This window comes from Gobius niger (assembly GCF_951799975.1).
Source record: "Gobius niger genome assembly, chromosome: 1".
NCBI lineage: Eukaryota > Metazoa > Chordata > Actinopteri > Gobiiformes > Gobiidae > Gobius > Gobius niger.
In genome coordinates this window covers 16,024,816-16,042,973 of record NC_136852.1, presented here as the reverse complement: position 1 = coordinate 16,042,973, position 18,158 = coordinate 16,024,816, and the positions used below count along the sequence as shown (strand labels likewise).

At 39.0% G+C, this 18,158-nt stretch overlaps 2 protein-coding genes and 2 long non-coding RNA genes across 4 annotated transcripts; 1 reads left to right on the top strand and 3 right to left on the bottom strand.

The window, feature by feature from the left end:
• Positions 1-1,828: 1,828 nt before the first annotated feature.
• On the bottom strand, positions 1,829-5,736 carry LOC306968143. Its single transcript, XR_013793234.1, has 3 exons — positions 5,522-5,736; positions 2,134-2,187; positions 1,829-1,875 (listed from the first exon to the last, which is right to left on the bottom strand). It is a non-coding gene; the product is annotated as an uncharacterized lncRNA (long non-coding RNA).
• Positions 5,737-6,138: 402 nt separating this feature from the next.
• Positions 6,139-11,254, bottom strand: tmprss13a (transmembrane serine protease 13a). The gene is made up of 13 exons (XM_079565166.1): positions 11,094-11,254; positions 9,515-9,677; positions 9,335-9,442; positions 8,899-9,066; positions 8,690-8,816; positions 8,154-8,252; positions 8,017-8,060; positions 7,769-7,931; positions 7,494-7,669; positions 7,087-7,185; positions 6,873-7,015; positions 6,415-6,567; positions 6,139-6,338 (listed from the first exon to the last, which is right to left on the bottom strand). Exons 1-13 carry the CDS (start codon positions 11,109-11,111, stop codon positions 6,324-6,326), a joined length of 1,476 nt encoding a protein of 491 aa, XP_079421292.1. The 5' UTR covers positions 11,112-11,254; the 3' UTR covers positions 6,139-6,323.
• A 2,481-nt stretch (positions 11,255-13,735) lies between these two features.
• On the top strand, positions 13,736-16,216 carry il10ra (interleukin 10 receptor, alpha; the record flags this gene model as incomplete). The annotated part of the gene is made up of 8 exons (XM_079565373.1): positions 13,736-13,930; positions 14,319-14,439; positions 14,516-14,691; positions 14,770-14,912; positions 14,995-15,160; positions 15,241-15,359; positions 15,435-15,904; positions 16,207-16,216. The coding sequence occupies exons 1-8, from the start codon at positions 13,867-13,869 to the stop codon at positions 16,214-16,216; spliced, it is 1,269 nt and encodes a 422-aa protein (XP_079421499.1). The 5' UTR covers positions 13,736-13,866.
• A 1,450-nt stretch (positions 16,217-17,666) lies between these two features.
• On the bottom strand, positions 17,667-18,158 carry LOC306974285. The gene is made up of 3 exons (XR_013793618.1): positions 18,029-18,158; positions 17,906-17,933; positions 17,667-17,825 (listed from the first exon to the last, which is right to left on the bottom strand). It is a non-coding gene; the product is annotated as an uncharacterized lncRNA (long non-coding RNA).

Genomic DNA, 18,158 nt, shown 5'->3' with positions numbered 1-18,158 from the left:
AGACTTAGCACACAGACTTAAAGGAATAGGCCATACACCATTTACATACTGAGATATATTCTTACCTTAGCTTAGACAAGTTCTTTTGTACCTGTCTGGTCTTCACGTGTCCCTTCAGTCACGTAAACACAGCACACACGGTGTTAGCATTTAGACTCTCCTCTATAGCTCCAAACAAGGTGAAGATAGAAGTAATATCTTCATTTTAAAGTGCGGATGTCGAACTACTCCTGGTATTATTACGCCTTACAATATAGTTCCCCTTTTTATGTGCTTAGAAAATACACATTGTTCAATTTTTTCATAATTATACTTTATAGTGTAAAACTTCATGTAACCATATTTAAATTGGGAAAACGTGCAAGAGCTTGGTATCTTCTATCTTCACCTCGTTTGGAGCTATAGAGGAGAGGAGGAGAGGCTAAATGCTAACGCTGTGTGTGCTGTGTTTACATGACTGAGGGCACGCGTGAAGACCAGACAGGTACAAATGAACTCGTCTAAGCTAAGGTAAGATTATATCTCAGCATGTAAAAACTCATTGATAAATTCCTTTAACAATGTGGTTGGATTTGTCATCTCATAAAGGTCAAAAGTTCAAAACAAAATTGTTACTTGTGCACATATACAAAACTTTCATACGAACAGTATATTGCACAAAATAAAAATCTATGTGTTTATGGAGAGTTTAGCTCATTACATGTGCAAGCATAACTTAATAGATAATAATCAGTTTATGTAAACAAACACAAGTAATTTGTAGCCTGGCAGCTGAAAACATTAGTCACATCGTTATTGTAAAATTCTGTAATAGGTAAGATGTTTTTTTTAGGCTATTTTTAAACCTGTCACCATACATGCGATTGGGAGATTTGACATTTACCACTCAACAGTCTCTCACCCTGAGAAGTGGAGTTTGATGCAGCTTAGGAAAAAAAGAGAAAAAAATATTACTAAAATATAGATATTGTTCAGCCTATGGGTCACTGAAAGGTCAAATGCTAATATCCACTTTTTTACAAAAAAAACGTTGCATAGTGCACCTTTAAGAAGCTTATGAGATACATAGATCCTAAAGATGTACAGGTGAAGACCAGACAGGTACATTTGTACCTGAAGCTACCAAGCTCTTCCATGTTTTCCCTTTTTAAATATGTATAATAATACCAGGAGTAGTTCGACATCCGCGTAGTAATATATTCATTTTACTGTGCGGATGTCGAACTACTCCTGGTATTATTACGCCATACAATATAGTTCCCCTTTTTATCCGCTTAGAAAATACACATTGTTTAATTTTGTGTAATTATACTTTATAGTGTAACACTTCATGTAACCATATTTAAATTGGGAAAACGTGCAAGAGCTTGGTATCTTCTATCTTCACCTCGTTTGGAGCTATAGAGGAGAGGAGGAGAGGCTAAATGCTAACACTGTATGTGCTGCGTGTACGTGACTGAGGGCACGCGTGAAGACCAGACAGGTTCAAATGAACTCGTCTAAGCTAAGGTAAGAATATATCTCAGCATGTAAAAAGTCATTGTTAAATTCCTTTAACAATGTGGTTGGATTTGTCATCTCATATAGGTCAAAAGTTCAAAACAAAATTGTTACTTGTGCACATGTGTTTATGGAGAGTTTAGCTCATTACATGTGCAAGCATAACTTAATAGATAATATTCAGTTTATGTAAACAAACACAAGTCATTTGTAGCCTGGCAGCTGAAAACATTAGTCACATCGTTATTGTAAAATTCTGTAATAGGTAAGATGTTTTTTTAGGCTATTTTTAAACCTGTCACCATACATGCGATTGGGAGATTTGACATTTACCACTCAACAGTCACTCACCCTGAGAAGTGGAGTTTGATGCAGCTTAGAGAAAAAAGAGAAAAAAATATTACTAAAATATAGATATTGTTCATGCATTGTTTTTGTGTAACTGTCATGTTTTGCATTTCATACAAAGGACAACTCTGTAGATTAGTATGTTTTGCGTGTGCTTTATACTGTATATCTAACACAAGCGTCAAGTGTCTTGCCTTGTAGTTAGTTCACCACACTGCCCCCTAAGGGACAGAGACTGTATAAGTAGTATGTGTGTTGGTGTTTGTTTTGTGAGGGGATACTTACCAAATACAAACACAAAGAGCGAAGCCAGGAGGAGCAAATTCATCTCCATGGAAACTGTTAAAAATACAGTAAATAAAAACAGTTGAGACTTTTGGTAAACTCTACTAATCTTTATATTACAGTACAATAAAGCTATCGAATACAGTGGAATTGATCAATGCAGTCCCCAGGGTGCAGTCCTCATCTTGCATTACATTGTGTGTTCACCGCCTGCATACATATTCTGCTTTTCATGACAAAGATTACTCCCTCCCAGTGGACACTGCACAACCTTGGCCCATTTTCATGTAGGCAGATTGAGCACAGCACCGGCCAACTGTGTTTCCAAAAAAGATACAATTTTACAAATGCACTTGAGGAAAAGCAGAGCACACATTTTGCAGGTGCTGATGCCCAGGCTTCAAAACATATCTTACATTTTATTTGTAAACAGACCAAATCTGTGACAATTCTTGTTCATTTGCAGGGTTCAGGGTCTTGAATGATGTTGATATTCTACACAAAATAGTTTCATAACAGTTACTTATATAAACTATACGGAGTTTAAAAATGTTAAAATTATATATTTTCCTCCTACATGTTCCAGCAATGTCCTAACGTGTAGAATGAGCTCAGACGTATTCACCACAACTGCCTCTGAAATCCCTCACTGTCACTCAAAAAGGCGGCACTTCGGGTCAGAAGCTGCAGTTACGCATAAGACCTGAGGTGACAGTAGTGAGTATAAAAAGACCAACTTGCATCTAGCCCCTTGTATCCATACAAGGAGTGCAATAACTGAAAGATGCAATAAGTCAATGATGGAAATTGTGGCCCTGAATTCAAAGTTGGGGCAAAACCGTTCCTATCTGAGGTGCCAGAAATATAAATAATGCATTGTGTTTATGGGCGTCTACAAAAATTCTATATACCTTCAATATCCATATTAATAAAATATTTATGGTTCAGTTTTATTGGAGGAAATGAAAGGACGTGGCATTTAATATTTGCACTCTTTTCATTCAATTCACAAGTGGGAGGAAAATGAGAAGAAAAAAAATTGACTTGGAATATATCACGTGATTTGTTCAGTTTTGACTCTGTATTGTGTGTTGTGTAATAACACCCCCAGTGATAAAATTCTGGAGAAATAAAATTCTTGTGGTATTTTTATCGAATGCATTACGGCTGTCTAAATGCACTCTTGTCTGCCTTTGCCTCCAATCCATTTAGTGGAATTGCAGAGATGGACCTTTCATGTGTGCATTAATCTGATCTGCTGCTCATCTGCCTCCATCAGTTTGAGTGATACAGAACATAGTGCACATAATCAGCCATAATAGGAAAGAAGAGGAGAGGAGCATGGAGCCACTTAAAATAGAAATCAGGCGGAAAAGCTCAGCCAATGAAAATCATGTATGTTTTCAATCCATTATTTCCTTTTCTCCCTGATATCAATACATCACTCCTCCTTGTTCATAAAATACACAGTACAAATGTAGCTCTGTACACCTGACTTCATCTTCAAATGCATTTTACGTTAGCTCTCATTCTTATGTGTCCTTTCCTCATAATGCCTTCTCCCAATAGTGCCTTTATTTCAACAACTTACTAGTCTTCTCATGTCTGAAAACAAACCTACATTGTTGCCTTTCGAGAACAAAAATGTCACAAAAATGTTACAGAAGTACACACACACACACACACACACATACTTGACAGATTAAAAGATAGATGAGTCTTTTAGCCACCTTAAAGCCAAGATTCATTGTCATATATAGTCATGTCTGGAAGAACTACTTGGCTCAATGATTACGCAAAGAAACACTACCCATAACAATGTTTTCTGTGTAGAGACTGATGCCAAAATGTTGGGAGTAAGATGAATACAAGGTCCAAGAATAACTGGCACAGACATATAGGCCACAACTTTTGCGTCATTTCATTCTATGTAAGTCATCTGGTGTATTGAACAAGTTAGCGGGTCAGTGTGACATGCATCTTTATTGTGAATTTAGAACAGTTGGCGTATAACGTATCACAATGTCTTCCCCAACATGAGTGGATCATATGACTTTTTTTTTTTTTTTTTTTTTAAGTCAGTCTGTGGAACATATCAGGCTATGGTTTTGTTGCTGTCACACCAGCACATAAAACGTGCTGACAGAAGAGCATGCTAGTGATGCCAAACACCATCAAAACTATGTTTGCAGTGGGTTTAAAATAAACCCAAATAGGAAAATAACCTATTGTATTCATAGCCTCTGTGGCTGCTAGTAGACAAAGCAAAGCAGCAACATCACCATAGAGATGAATTGGAGAGTACCGCTCCCAGGAAAGTTATGATCAGGACTAAGGAGAGGTATTTTTCAACAATAAAAAGACTTTCCATAAATAAAATGCCTGTATCTTTGTCTAATTCAATGAGTATAATAATGTTGTTTGGCTTTAAATATAAAGGTCATGAACAGTTTAGGAGATCAAATCTGCGTGGTGACCACTGTGCTTGGCAGATGCGACGTATCCTCCTATTACCATGGTAACGCGCACCTAATGACAGCTAGCGGCACAAGCCAAGGGGTGTGGCGCGAGGAGAAGTCGGTTAGGGTTAGTAGCAGATAATCAAGATCTTCTCCAAGTCTACACAGAAACATCACGGAGGCTCACGTCTGTAAATGTAGGGTTGCAATAAAACATAGCGTGATAAAAAACAACAGACAAACCAGGAACAAAACAAAACATAACGCGCGCTGTTATTTGCACCTGATCTGTCACTTGACCATAACATCTAATTTGACGAGACACTTATGAGGTCACGTGTCGCATCCAGGTCTATGTAGTTCATAATCATGTAAGAAATATTTATTACACGCCACCATGATATGACATCTGTAGCATATAAACCTCTTAACAAAGTAACAGTGAAGCTCAACATGATTAAATGATAATCGGTGGGATTGAATAAGTTATTTTTCTCCCACTCCCTTTTGGGCTGAGTTGGTCATCGTAGGCTACATGTTGCGTTGTCGTTTGTGCTGCATGACGTGACTGTGTGGATTATTGTTTGCCTTGTATTCCTTTGTCACTGCCTAAACTAAATTAATAAATGAAAAACTAATAATAATCAGAGTGAAAATGTTGATCACAAGAACAGCTCGGGTTAGAAAATACACAACAGTAGTTATTTATAGGCGACCAGGCACACAGCCTCCATAGCTGTGAGGCAGGTCAACAATAAATAAAATAAAAAGATTTCTTTTGAAGAAGCCTGGTTTTACAAAGTTTAGTCACACAAAGGCGATCTGCGACAAAGAAGTCTGCTTTTTAAGCACAATAAGAGTGAACTGAAAAAGGGATAATAGTAACATTAAGAACATTACAAAATATGTGTGCAATCTAATCGACTTACCCATTTTCCTCCCTGCGAAGTAGTGAAAACTAGTCTTCCAACAGGAACAGGAAGTCTTTTAGTCGATATTTATCTTCTATCAGTTTGTGCGCTGTATTGACGTTCCTAAAGCAGCGATGACCGTTCAATGGCTGAACTGACTGTCTCTCACGCGCATACGCACGTTCTGTACTCGATGCTAGCCTTGGATGACTGTGTGCTGTGCCCATGTCCTCACTCAGTGTCCCACTGATCTGCAGCAAAAGTTTCGAGTCCAGTGAGATTTTATATGTGGCCACTTTATTCACAATTCAATCATATGCACTTCATACAAAGGCACATCAATGGAAATAGATCATAGAGAGAGACAAGACCATTGGAAACAATTCACAGTGGGAAACGTGAGGATGAGGTGCATACATTTCCTAAAATTAGGAACAATATTCTGATTGACCCAATGGTCACACTGTCCCTTTCCAATTTTAGTAGTTTTCCCTAGAACAGTAGAAAAAAATCGCTTTAAAGCCCGCTTTAAATCATACATTTCAAGTCAGACAGAAATAGAGATGTATAACATACAATCAATGGTAAAAATATATAGGTCAGTGCCTTGATGAACATGTACTCATTGGTACACACCCAAAATAACACAATTACATAAATACAAGAAACAAAACTGGATGTTTCGTTCAGATAATTGGAAGGTTTTCAGGAGATTAAACATAATTTTAAAGATGGTGTGCAGTAGGCTGTTTGCAATTTCCAAATGTTGTAGCACAGATCCTACTTGGGAATAATCCATGGGTTGTACACTGTCAGAACCTCATGACATTTCTTGCTGTAAAAACAGGATGAATCATAATGTTATAATTTAGCATATTGTAAGAAGAAATACTCACACATACTGCACCTACCATCATTTTGCTGTAGATCCATGGAAGAACACTTGTGACTTTGGTGTAGACGCCAGGCTTGTTCTTTTCACCACAACCTGCGCCCCAACTTGTGATCCCTGCCAAGGTCCAAACCCCATCTTTCTCACAAACCAGTGGCCCTCCACTGTCGCCCTGAAAAAAGAAACATTGACTTCAACACTTTTATCTAAACTGAATGTGGGACATCATAGAGAATGGTCATTAAGTCGTCATAATTTAGAGTGAACTCGGCAACACCAATCACAAGGTAAAAAGACTTCCTACTTCCTACAAAATCTTTATGAAGAAGAAAGCCTACTACTTGTAATTTCAATCATGACAGAGCTTTTGTGGTGGAAGATGATACATTCACTACCCTAAACTACCAGTACAGATGGAATATTTCTGCATGACAGAGAGCCTAAAGTTAAATGTGGTGCAGTCGTTTGGGCGCTCACCTGACAAGAGTCTCTGCCACCATCCAAATGTCCAGCACACATCATGTTCTTAGTGACACCTCCTCGATAGGATATAGGGGAGTTGCACACGTCCGTACCAATGACTTGCACGCTCACATCCATTAGAGTGGTCGAGACCTCAACTGTTGAAAGAGACAGATAACGTATAATATATAAATGTTTTACGTTTGTGATCTACTATGATCAAACTTACGTGAGTCTGCCTCAGTAGTGCCAAACCCAGAGGTAAAGCATTGGGTGCCATGTTTGAACTGTTGATTACTTGTGGGCAGACAAGCTGGCCTGTTGTTGTCTGCAAGGTACAGGAATGCAAAAAACAGTATGCTGCATTAAAGTAAACAAATATAAGTGATTTGTCTTTTTTTAATCAAATTGTGTCAACAAAAAGACTAAAGAAAGACCAAAACAAGCCCAAAAAGTAACTAAACCACAAAAAATGATGACTAACAACTGAACCATTGCCCAATTTAAATGTTGCCCAGCCTGTTTTGGGCAGAGTTGAGCAAAAACAAATTGTAGACCTCAGTAGTTTTGATATTGCAATAACAATAATTTGGCCATTGTGCAGCTTTTCGTATAGAAGAGTAGATTCGACATTACCACTGAATTCCATGGGTGTTTCCAATTTGATGAGAGCAATGTCTTGATCATTGCTCACGCTGTCGTAGTTCTCGTTGAGTATAATTCTTTTCACTTCATGTGGCGCAGGAAGAGAATTCAGAGACACCACCCCAACATAAACCTTCCAGTCACTTATGTCTTGTGGCTCATCATCACTGCAATAAAAAATATTCATGATCATGCAGTATAATGCCCTTACTGTTATGATTATTATTACTACCATTATATAGTGTTTTTGTTTTGTTTTTGTTTACCTGTGCATACAATGGGCTGCAGACAACACAAAGTTCTTGGAAATCAGGACTCCTCCGCAAACATGTGAGCCTTTATAATACAGTGAGACTTGCCAGGGCCATTCCCCTAATTTAGACGGTTCGCCGCCTATGATCCGTGAGGTAGATTTCTGACGACCGCACTCTAAATAGCAACAAACAAATATCAAAGAATGATGCATTTACTTGGATGTGGAATCTAACAGTGCGAGCAGATGGAGGCTCACTACCTATACACTGCAGGGAGACAATCTGGTCGTCAGGACACCGGGAACTAAAAACACAAATGGCGTCATTGAAGGAGCAAATGCAAACGTTATGTAAATTTTCAAGAGTAATTCAAACTCTTGAAAATATGGTTGTTTACCTGGAACTGGTCAATCCCTGGATAAATCCTTCGGGGTCACGCTTCGTCATACTAAGGCCCTTTGCGGTGTGTCCTGATAGTATTTTGGTCTCATAAGAGCTGCAAGAAAAGAGTAAAAAAAACAGTTGTTTTTTTTGTAAAGCGAAGACCTAGATTGTTAGATTGTAGTAATAGGGATGCATTATTTGAGGAAGAAATGCAATAATCATATTCAAGATTACGTTATTGCAATATTGTATTAAACCATTTCATCAATGTACATTCCATTACATCTGAACAAAAATCATTAGCATTTTTTCCCGTCAAACTGCATCAAACCATAATAAATTATTTTGAAAAATTAGGTTCAAAACAAGGCAAAACTGGAACTAAATTAGGAAAAAAAAAATACAAAAGCATTATAAAAACAGAACTGCAAAAGTCACAATGCACTTTTGTTTTAGGATGTGATTATACATTTCGGTCAGAGACATGAGTGATTTTGCGTTAACTATAAATTAATGATACAACGTGTGCTGCCCTAGATTGTAGTTTACCTTTCAAAACCTAGCTGAGCACACGTCTGATGAGAATAACTTTGGTCCCAATTCCTGTAGCACATGGGTAAGAATCGTCCGTCCTCTACTGTCCTGACCTCAAGTCTGCTGTTAGTGCCAAGTCTCACTGAACACAAGCATAGATTATTTTACAAACACCATAAACTCACTCAGTTATTATTTAAGTCCACAGTTTCACTTTTACTCACCACATATCGATTCATCAGTGCCGAGAACACAGTCCTTTATGCCATCACACTGGACTGTGGTGTTGGGGCAGGTGTCAAACTCTGGTATAGGTGGTGAAGGCTCATAGTCATTTGGGTGGTCGTCTTCTGTATGGTAGAATATTGGCCCTGTCCTTGTTCCATACCGCACTGCAATGTAGCAAATGGTTATTGTTAAAACAAAATCAATGTAAGACACCTCAAAGATTCTATATTATGTTAAGTGGGTCAAAGAATACATTTTAGTGGGTATTGAACCATTGTCACTGGACATTTCTTTAGTTCATGATTTCAGCTTCACAAGTTTATTCAGTGTTTCAAACTGCTAAGAGTTTTATGCATGTATTAAATATTAAATGTGGTACCAGCTGAGAAACACTGGTTTAAAACATACTTTTTTAGTTAAATATACATGTACCTCCAAGCCATATAGCGAGTGCCAGAAGACCTAGCACTAATAGGATTCCCCCTGTCGATCCATAACACTGGGCATTGTTCCGGCAGCAGTGGCTTCTTCTTTTGGGAGCTAAGAAGGGGTCCACAAGCTTAATGATAGAAACACAGTATGTGGTACCTGTAAAAAAGAAAATGTACTTACGTATTGGATGTGTTGTGACCTGAGGCACAATGACAACTGGAGGGTACCGAGGCTGGGAAGGTGGTATCCGGCCTGGACCTACTCCATACACTAAATCCTCGTGGCATTTGATAGGGAGCTCGGGATACATGGGGACAGAGTAGTAAGGAGGAGGGGGCTCATTCTGGAAAACAGAAGAGACTGGAACAGTTAATACTTCTTCATTTTTGACACATCATCTCAGCAGCATTATACTACAGCACTATTCCTCTTGAAGAAAAAAACAAAACAAAACAAAATGCAGAACAGAGTTGGAAAACACAGCGGTGCCACAAGCAGGCGGCTCTTGTTTTTTATAAGACTGATACCAAAGTACAAAGGCTGCGTTAAAGATTGCACTCGATTGTAGGGATTTTATTCAGTCACTTTCATTAGATACAACAATGACATTGAATTACTTTTTACTTGGGCATTTCCCTTCAGTGTTCACAAAAGCATCCTCTGCCCACTTTCCTTATGAAACATTCTTAATTTATTAGTCATATTGAGGCCCTTTGAGATTTACTCTATACTTAAACCATATGTAAATTACATCTGCACAACATCTGCTTGACTAAACAAAGACTGAGTGAAGGTTTGCTTTACCCAGGATATACTGTAGCTAAAAAAAACATATGCAGAATCTTCTCGAACACTTAATCCCAATTTTACTAGAAATGCAGCATGTTCTTCCTCATTTGTATTTACGAGCATTTGAAGTGGTTTATTGGTTTTGTAAATTGTGACTAAACAAGTTTGATCACATTCTAAATGACCAAACTAATCACTTCCTGGAGAAAGTCATGCACCCAAACTGGTTTGTGAAATTCCCAAAAAGTGCAAGACATTTCTTTCTCAGGTTGAGTCTTCTGGATAATTTTGTTAAGTGTTCCTGACACCTGACACGTTGACCCTTCTTCGAAAAAAGCAAAAATCCTATTGTCCAAAACAAAAGGCGTCTATATGTTGAGGAGGCACAGTAAAGTCTAAAGGCGCTCCATGCAATCCTGGTCGTCTTTCAGAACAAGCCTAACGGCACCCCCCTCCCTCTTCTCTGCAGTTAAAAAAGGTATAGTTGATCATATTTCCCTTTTAAATACACTTGGATCAGCTTTCATAGTCTGCCTGTCAGCCATTATAATGGAAAGCTACTGTAAAATAAAGGGGTCATATGGCATTTGAAAGGTCAAACGGCATTGTTATGAAAAAGTATAGTTAGTTTAGCAACGTTATCTAATGGGTTTATTCATTGAGAAAGGTCATACTGTATGTCTGTATCAACTAATTTTATTTTTTAAGGAGAACATTGCATAATAAACAAAAAGAAAGGTATATAACGCTATATAGGTCACACACTCCTTAAATCATCATAACACCAAGTAACATACAATAGCAACATAACAAACATTTACCAGCACTCACACATACTGCAGATAACATTTTGAGGTCAAGAAGAGGTGAGTAAACCAAAAAGACTCAACAATTTAATAATTAACCAAGAAAAACAAATAAAACCTAATTTCCTAATTTGGAAGTGAAATTCTAAGTTGGGGGAACTTACCGGGTCATGCTTTGCCATTGAAGTCAGAGCTGCACAGGTAGAGGAACACTGATGAGAGCAACAAGATGCAGGTCTTTTGCATCCAGTAGTTTATCTAGGCACAATTCAGAAGCTGGGTCATACTGGCACCACACTGGGCACCTCCACACTCTTCTGTCTTCTGCACTCGCTCCAATGGTCACCTAGCTCAAACATCAACAACAGGTGAGTCTTACCATTAAGCACCTCCCCCTCCACCTCCTTTCTCCATTCTTCTCCTCACAGTGAAGGGTGTGTCTCATGCACTAGTTTCTCACTAGTCTGACCGGTTCCATAGCAGCCAAGAGACGGCAGAGGCAGGTTTAGTCGACACAGAGGGATTCAAATGACACCAGCTGGGCTCCTGGGGGCCTGGCCCGGAGCAACATGGCCGACCAGAAAGAGTGACACAACATTCTTTTGTCCACAAGGCTTCACTTTCATCCAAAGTGCATATCACTAGCACAAGCAAGAGATTATCTACATCAGTTTATAAATCCTGCTGAAATGGGTGCTCTGCAGTCAAGCAATGGGAGTGGCTTGGATGAAAATATAATAACAAATAGTCTAAAGTATAATGGGACTTTCCTCTTTGGCAGTTTGCAGCAGAATCTCAGGGCCTCAGAGAAAGTTCATGTTTTTAAGAGGAGCCTCAAGACATTTTTAGTTTAGCTTATAGCTAATATTTATTTATTTTAATTATATTCATCTATTTCAACCTCAACTGACTGTGCATAACGTGAAATCATAGCAACGCCGCCCAAGAAGTGGCTTCCTGTTTTGATCCAGTACGCCAAAATAAAGGCACACAGTTAAAATCTCTGTATTTTGTGTTTTGTCTGTTAATAGTTATGCAGAAAGAAAGTTGAACTAATGAACTGCTGAACTAATGACTAAGATGGTGCTTTCATTTTGATGTGCTGGCTCGAAACAGGAAGTCACCTCTTGGGCGGGGTTGTTATGATTTGAAGTTATAATTTCTTCATATACTATTTCACATTTTTACTTTTAGTTTTTGACTGTTGTAGCTTTTGTATTTTTACCTTTTATCTTTGAATTTTTATGATCTCCCAGTGTTTCCTCTGAAGGAGCCCTCCCTCAGGAGTGGTGGTCTTGCTGTGGCTGCGTGGCCACTGTCCTTTCGGTGCCTGGGTGGAGGTTGGGTGTTTCTTCTGCACCTCCTCCGGGCGCCCTGTGTCGCTGCCCTGTCGCCTGTAGACCATGTGCTGCTGCCGGTGCAGACGGCTCCTCCGGTAGTGTTTCCTCATTAGGTTCATCTGTACTGCTCCATTATTGTAATCTGTGTAGGGGGAAGTATTGGTGTGTGTATTCATTGTCATTTACTGTATATGTGGGGGTTGGGGTGATTTTAATCTGAAAAGCACATTGTGTTACATTTTGTACCAAAAGCGCTTAATAAATAAAGTTAGATGTGATTTGATTTGATTTGATGGTTTGATGATGATGATTATTTCAAAAGTACACAAACCATTTACGGGACGTCGATATTATTTATACTTTCTATTTCAAAACCCCAAACAATCATCCAATCAGAAAGAAATGTTTTCAACTCAACTTAAGTTTGCATTTAACACAAGAACTTTCCATTTTATTCCTCCAAAGATCAGTGTAATTGTCAATCGTTTTGAGCCTATCTCTGTTAGTTTAACTGCATACCTCTCACATACCTGTATGAAATTGTACTTTCATACCTTTGCAAACTGTCATCCGTCCTTAACAATGAAACTAAAGTAGTACCAACTGAGTTCTTCCAGCAACTGTTCATGGTATAATGATGACAACCCTTCATCTTCTCTGAACAGCTTCCTTTATTTCTGCACCACACTTCCTGTCCTGTATCTGATGAGTATAACAACTGTAAATCTCCACTAGAGGGCAATACAGCCCATAAAAAATAAAATAAATCGGGGGTTTTCTTTGAGGGCTTTCCTATAGATCACCCGAGATTATCAGGTGGTTACCTGAGAAACAGAAACCAAAAGTGAGTAAAGATCAGGGGTTTGACCTATCTAACAGTGGGAATCAAAACCTCTCAGTCATACATGAAGCGTGACCAGGCAGTAAATCTTAAGATGAAACACAGCAGCTGAAAGCATTGGGAGTCCTGTGATGGTTCCAGAGAATAATGACTGATAATGAGTCGTATGGGTGGACACATCAGATTCTAACTATTTTAAAGCACTTTCAATGTGACAATACAAAAGGTCAGATACAAAAAAATATCAAAGCTGGTGAAGTTATTACCACTACTTTTTTGTTGGGTATCAAAGGAGAACCTTTTAATTTGTATGTAGCCTACTTTATTTATGGCTTTATGGATTTTTGGTACTTTTGGCCAAATGTCACTGGTTCATTTGTTGAATATTTCTGCCTAATTAAAGTAATAAGGAAATGCTTATATCCTCTTTTTTGTGAAACCATTAATAACATGGCGAGTTTTAACACGTCATGAAGTTCATGTATGGGATCCTGAGGGGAAAACCAGAAAAGAGGAAGAATAGAAGCTACAAAACTGAGGCACACGTCATGAACAGGAAACGCATCAGAGCTGAGGGGTGGGCAGATAGAAAGGAAAGCTATATGGGTAAAGTTATGTAAATAATCTCACAGAGAACAGAAGATGAACTGCTCTTCCTAATTTGAATTCGTATAGATGGATTAGATTACAGCCCTGAAGCAGATGTAGTAGTTTGTTTAGATTATGCTTCAACACTGACTGAAAACTAAGGGGAAAATGGATTTCAGCAACAAGACGCCCATCCTGTTTCTCTTGGTGGCATGTGCCAACTGCATAGCAGGTAGACATTTTTTTTCTAATCAGAGTTATGTCTAAATCTTAGTTATAAGTGAAGTTGTGTGGATGTATAAATCATATTTCAAGTGTGTACAGTAGGTGTACAGAAAAAAGGGCAGTGGTTTTGCTTCAATGGCTTTACCACTAAAATACTAATACTAAAGCAGAAACTTCTGTTAAACTATAATAACAGTCTAACTCTCTATCTTCTTAAGGAGTCCATGTTTTACAGTGCAATATGTCATGTGATATTGACTGGCTGTGTGTGAAACGGAAATTGGGAAATGATCTGACCCCAACTGTTTTTCAAAGTTATACATGATTCATAAAGTAGATAGTGTTTGGCGAGACCAAGTTAAATGTCAAGCATTTAACAACACATGTGTCTCTAGGACAAAGGCTGTATGCACCACGAAACTTGCAAGTGACTATTATGGATGAAGAGGTGATTGTATACTGGGACAAAGCCACTGACTCCCGCTCTGACGGACACTACATTGTACAGTTTGGACGGTAGGTTTAAACTCTACATAAAGTAAAACTACATGCTACTTTTCAAACCATATATTAACTTTTATTCTATCATAAGGTATGGGCACGCGGGAGATTGGACAGAGGTTGAAGATTGTTCAAATATAACCAATAACTTCTGCGACATAAGTGACTATATAGAAGAATTTGATAGAAACTACAAGGTCAGAGTGCTGCTGGAGGTGGGCACCAATCGCTCGGTGTGGACACAAAAGAAAGTCCTCCTACAATATAGTAAGCTTCAATGATCATTATAATGGTGTGATCAATGTCCAAAGCAAAGTGGTTGATATAAATGTTGGTGTTTTATAGGTGAACTGCAGCCCCCCTCATTCAATATGTGGGCTACTTCAAGCACCTTAACAATCCACGTCCACCAAAAACCCGTTTTACAAAAGATCTATCCATTCGGGGTTACCTACACCATCTTTCTGGAGGAGAAGGGCCAAAATAAGGTAGGACATAAAGGCTCAGAAAAATTGAGCGCGCTGAAACATCTTACATACAAATCTTACACTTTTTCCACCTCTTGCCTAGACAACAATTACGTCTCTTAAAGACGACGTGTGGGACCACCAGAGTGAGAAGACTTTTACCTCTTTGCACTGGGGCAAAGAATACTGCGTCACTGTCAAAGTGGAGGGGAATGGAGGGGTGGCCAAAAGTCAGTCCACTCCACAATGCCTTGTGTTACCAGAGCAAGGTGAGAATCTTTGTCGCATTATAGAAAAGTGCAACAAGGAAGGATCAAAAAGCATAATGATCGTTACATTTCATTTACAGAATGGATCATAATTGCAGTTGCATCCCTGACCGTTTCGGGGTTTTTGGTGGTAACTGCAGTTATAGCCACCTTTATTATGTGCTACATAAAACGTCCCGTGAAGACACCTCCTGCTCTGGTGAGTACATAACTCTCAAAAGTCCAGACAGGAAATTGAAGATAGCATACTGATCATCTGCTCTGCCCGTTTCAGAAATCCCCTGCAACTGGCTGGCGTCCACTATCAGTTGGAGACGGCCCAATAGAGGTTGTGACAGACAAGGGTTGGTTCCTGTTCAAAGCCGAAACCGAAGTCAACCGTGCTTTCAAAGACCTCCCTACAACTCATGTCACCGATCAGCAAATTGGTGAGGAGGACAGGAGGCCGAGCACGGACAGTGGAGTCAGCGTAAAGTCGCAAGACGGCATGTGCAGCAATTTCCTGATGCGAGACGAAGGAGGGGACGCTCTCAGCACCTGCAAAACCGAGGACAGCGGGATGGGCCTCAGCTGCCACTCTGATGCCTCTTCGCTCAATCTGGAGGAGCAGGACAGTGGATGTTTGCACAAGTCTGGCGAATATCACAGCCAGAAACTGCGAACTGTCTGCGTTCACGAAAGTGACAATGTGGACGTTTTTAAAGAGAAGCTTCCAGATCCACAGCAGGCCGGTGTGGTGTCGGGGTACATGACCAATAACTCACTTTGCACCTGCTCGGGAGCCAATCTATGCATTTGGTGCCACAATCACAGCCATTACAGGGGGAAATACAAAGGAATACTTCAAAATAACAACATCATGGAGTCATACAGTAGTTATCGGTCAAATAATCAAACGAACAATATGAGTCAAACAGAGACTAATTTGACGTTGGCGCAAATGGAGCAGACTTTCCCTATGTTGACGTCTCTTTCATCTTTCCCTCTAATGGAAAAGGGGCGGGACCTTAACATGAATGACGTTTCGATCTCTCTATGTGACGTAGAGATTCATAGCTACTAAGTGCCTGTTAGTCACGATCTCAGTGTTTTCAGATGTTTATCACACACTAAAGAGAAAGCACCAGATTGGTAGGAAACCACAGGTGGCCCACGGAGTTTGAGTGTGTTCGAAAGTGGTTTTCACTTTGTAGCTCTGGGTGCATTTACGACTGACAGAAAGCACCGGAAGTGAAACTGCAGTGGAGCGCCATGCAGAGAAATTGTCTGACTGTTACTTGCATTTGAACATGTTGACACCTTCCTCCTGCACAGACTGAGAGTCTGTCAGACTTCATAATGTGAAAATGTTGTTATTTATGTGTTTTATTTATTATTTTTGAGTGAAATGTTTTCTTGCTAAATAAACAATGTCAATCCAACCAGTTGCAGAGACAACCTTTCATCATCAGGATCCCCCAGAAACAAATGAGGATCTATGAAAATACCGATTAACCAATGTCATATTACTTCATGCACACACGGGAGCCCCATATGCAAATACTGAACAAGAAACGTTGTTGGTTTCATGCAAAGAGCAGTGCTTCCGTTTCAGGGCTTCCTCCCAGTAGAAAAAAAAAAAAAAGCCCAATTCTCTGTCAAAACAGGAGAAATTACACATACGGCTGATTATAATTTCCATAATGGTGTTTCTGGGGTTTTGAGAACGCCCTATTAAATTGTTTTAAAAGGAAGTGAAACTATCTGGTGATATTTGTGTATAATAATATGATGATTCCCTACTGTGGGGGATTCCACTTAGACACAGTGTGAATTAAGTAAAAGTGCAGAATCAACTAATGAAGCAAAAAATCTTCACAATACAGATTATGCCAGTGAGGAATTTGGTTAGATTAATAAAGCTTAAATATACTTTAAACATAGACAAATCTGAAATACTGGGCAGGGTGTGAAGGGAAGATCAAGCACAGGCTGTAATGTGAACAGTGGGAAGAAAAAGTAAGTACACCTTTTGGAATTTCTGCCTGAATTGACCAATACAGATATGGTAAAATGTAAATGTTTGGGTGGTATTAGTTTAGGCAGACACTGTTCACTCATTCTAAGGATTTTGATGAAGATCAGACCACATTTTATGACCAATTTAAGCAGAAATGTGAGAAATTCCAAATGGTGTACTTTTCTTCCCACTGTATTTGACCAAGGCAAGGACATTGTGACAGAATTTGCAGTCCCTTATATAGAGTGTGTAATAAACGACTAAACCTACTTCATCACTAAAATCAAAATGCGTTTTGCTCATTTCATGATTTGAAGGAAAAAAATGGACATATTCTAATAAACAAGAAGTTTAATTTATATACACCCAGCATAATTAAGCGATACTATATTTACAAATGATATATATTATATTTTTTCACTGTGATCATGGTTTCATAACACTAGTATCCAAACTGACAGGTAACTGCCATTTTATCATTTACAATAAACAGAAACTTGGTAAATTACAAACACTCATTAGTGCAAAACAAGCAATGTGTTGAGTGGGAAGGTGTCAGATAACGGTTGGAGTTTAGACATCGTCACTGCAGAGAAATACCAGGATGTTTGCTATTTTACATAGCTGCTGATGGAGAAGGTACTGGACTTCTTTAGTCCCACTTTCCTGTTGGAGATGAGGTATAACAAGTGGCTTTATTTTCATGAACAAAAGATGAAAACAGAAGAAAATATGTGTAGACTTACGTGAGCACTCTGTCTTTAAGAGGTGGTTCTAAGAGACAGAAAAAAGTACATCAAGTCAAGTTTTGCTTTGACTCATTGCAGTTCGGTCAAAAGGTGACACTTTCTATCTAAGTGCTAACTTACTCTTTTTCTTGCAGCAGTTCTTCGTCTTGCAACAGTCCTTGCACTTGTGTTTGCAGCAGAACTGGACAATGGCGATGGTGAAAAGGATGAAGAGGATTCCAAAGCCCACCGCGACGCCAACTGCTGAGGA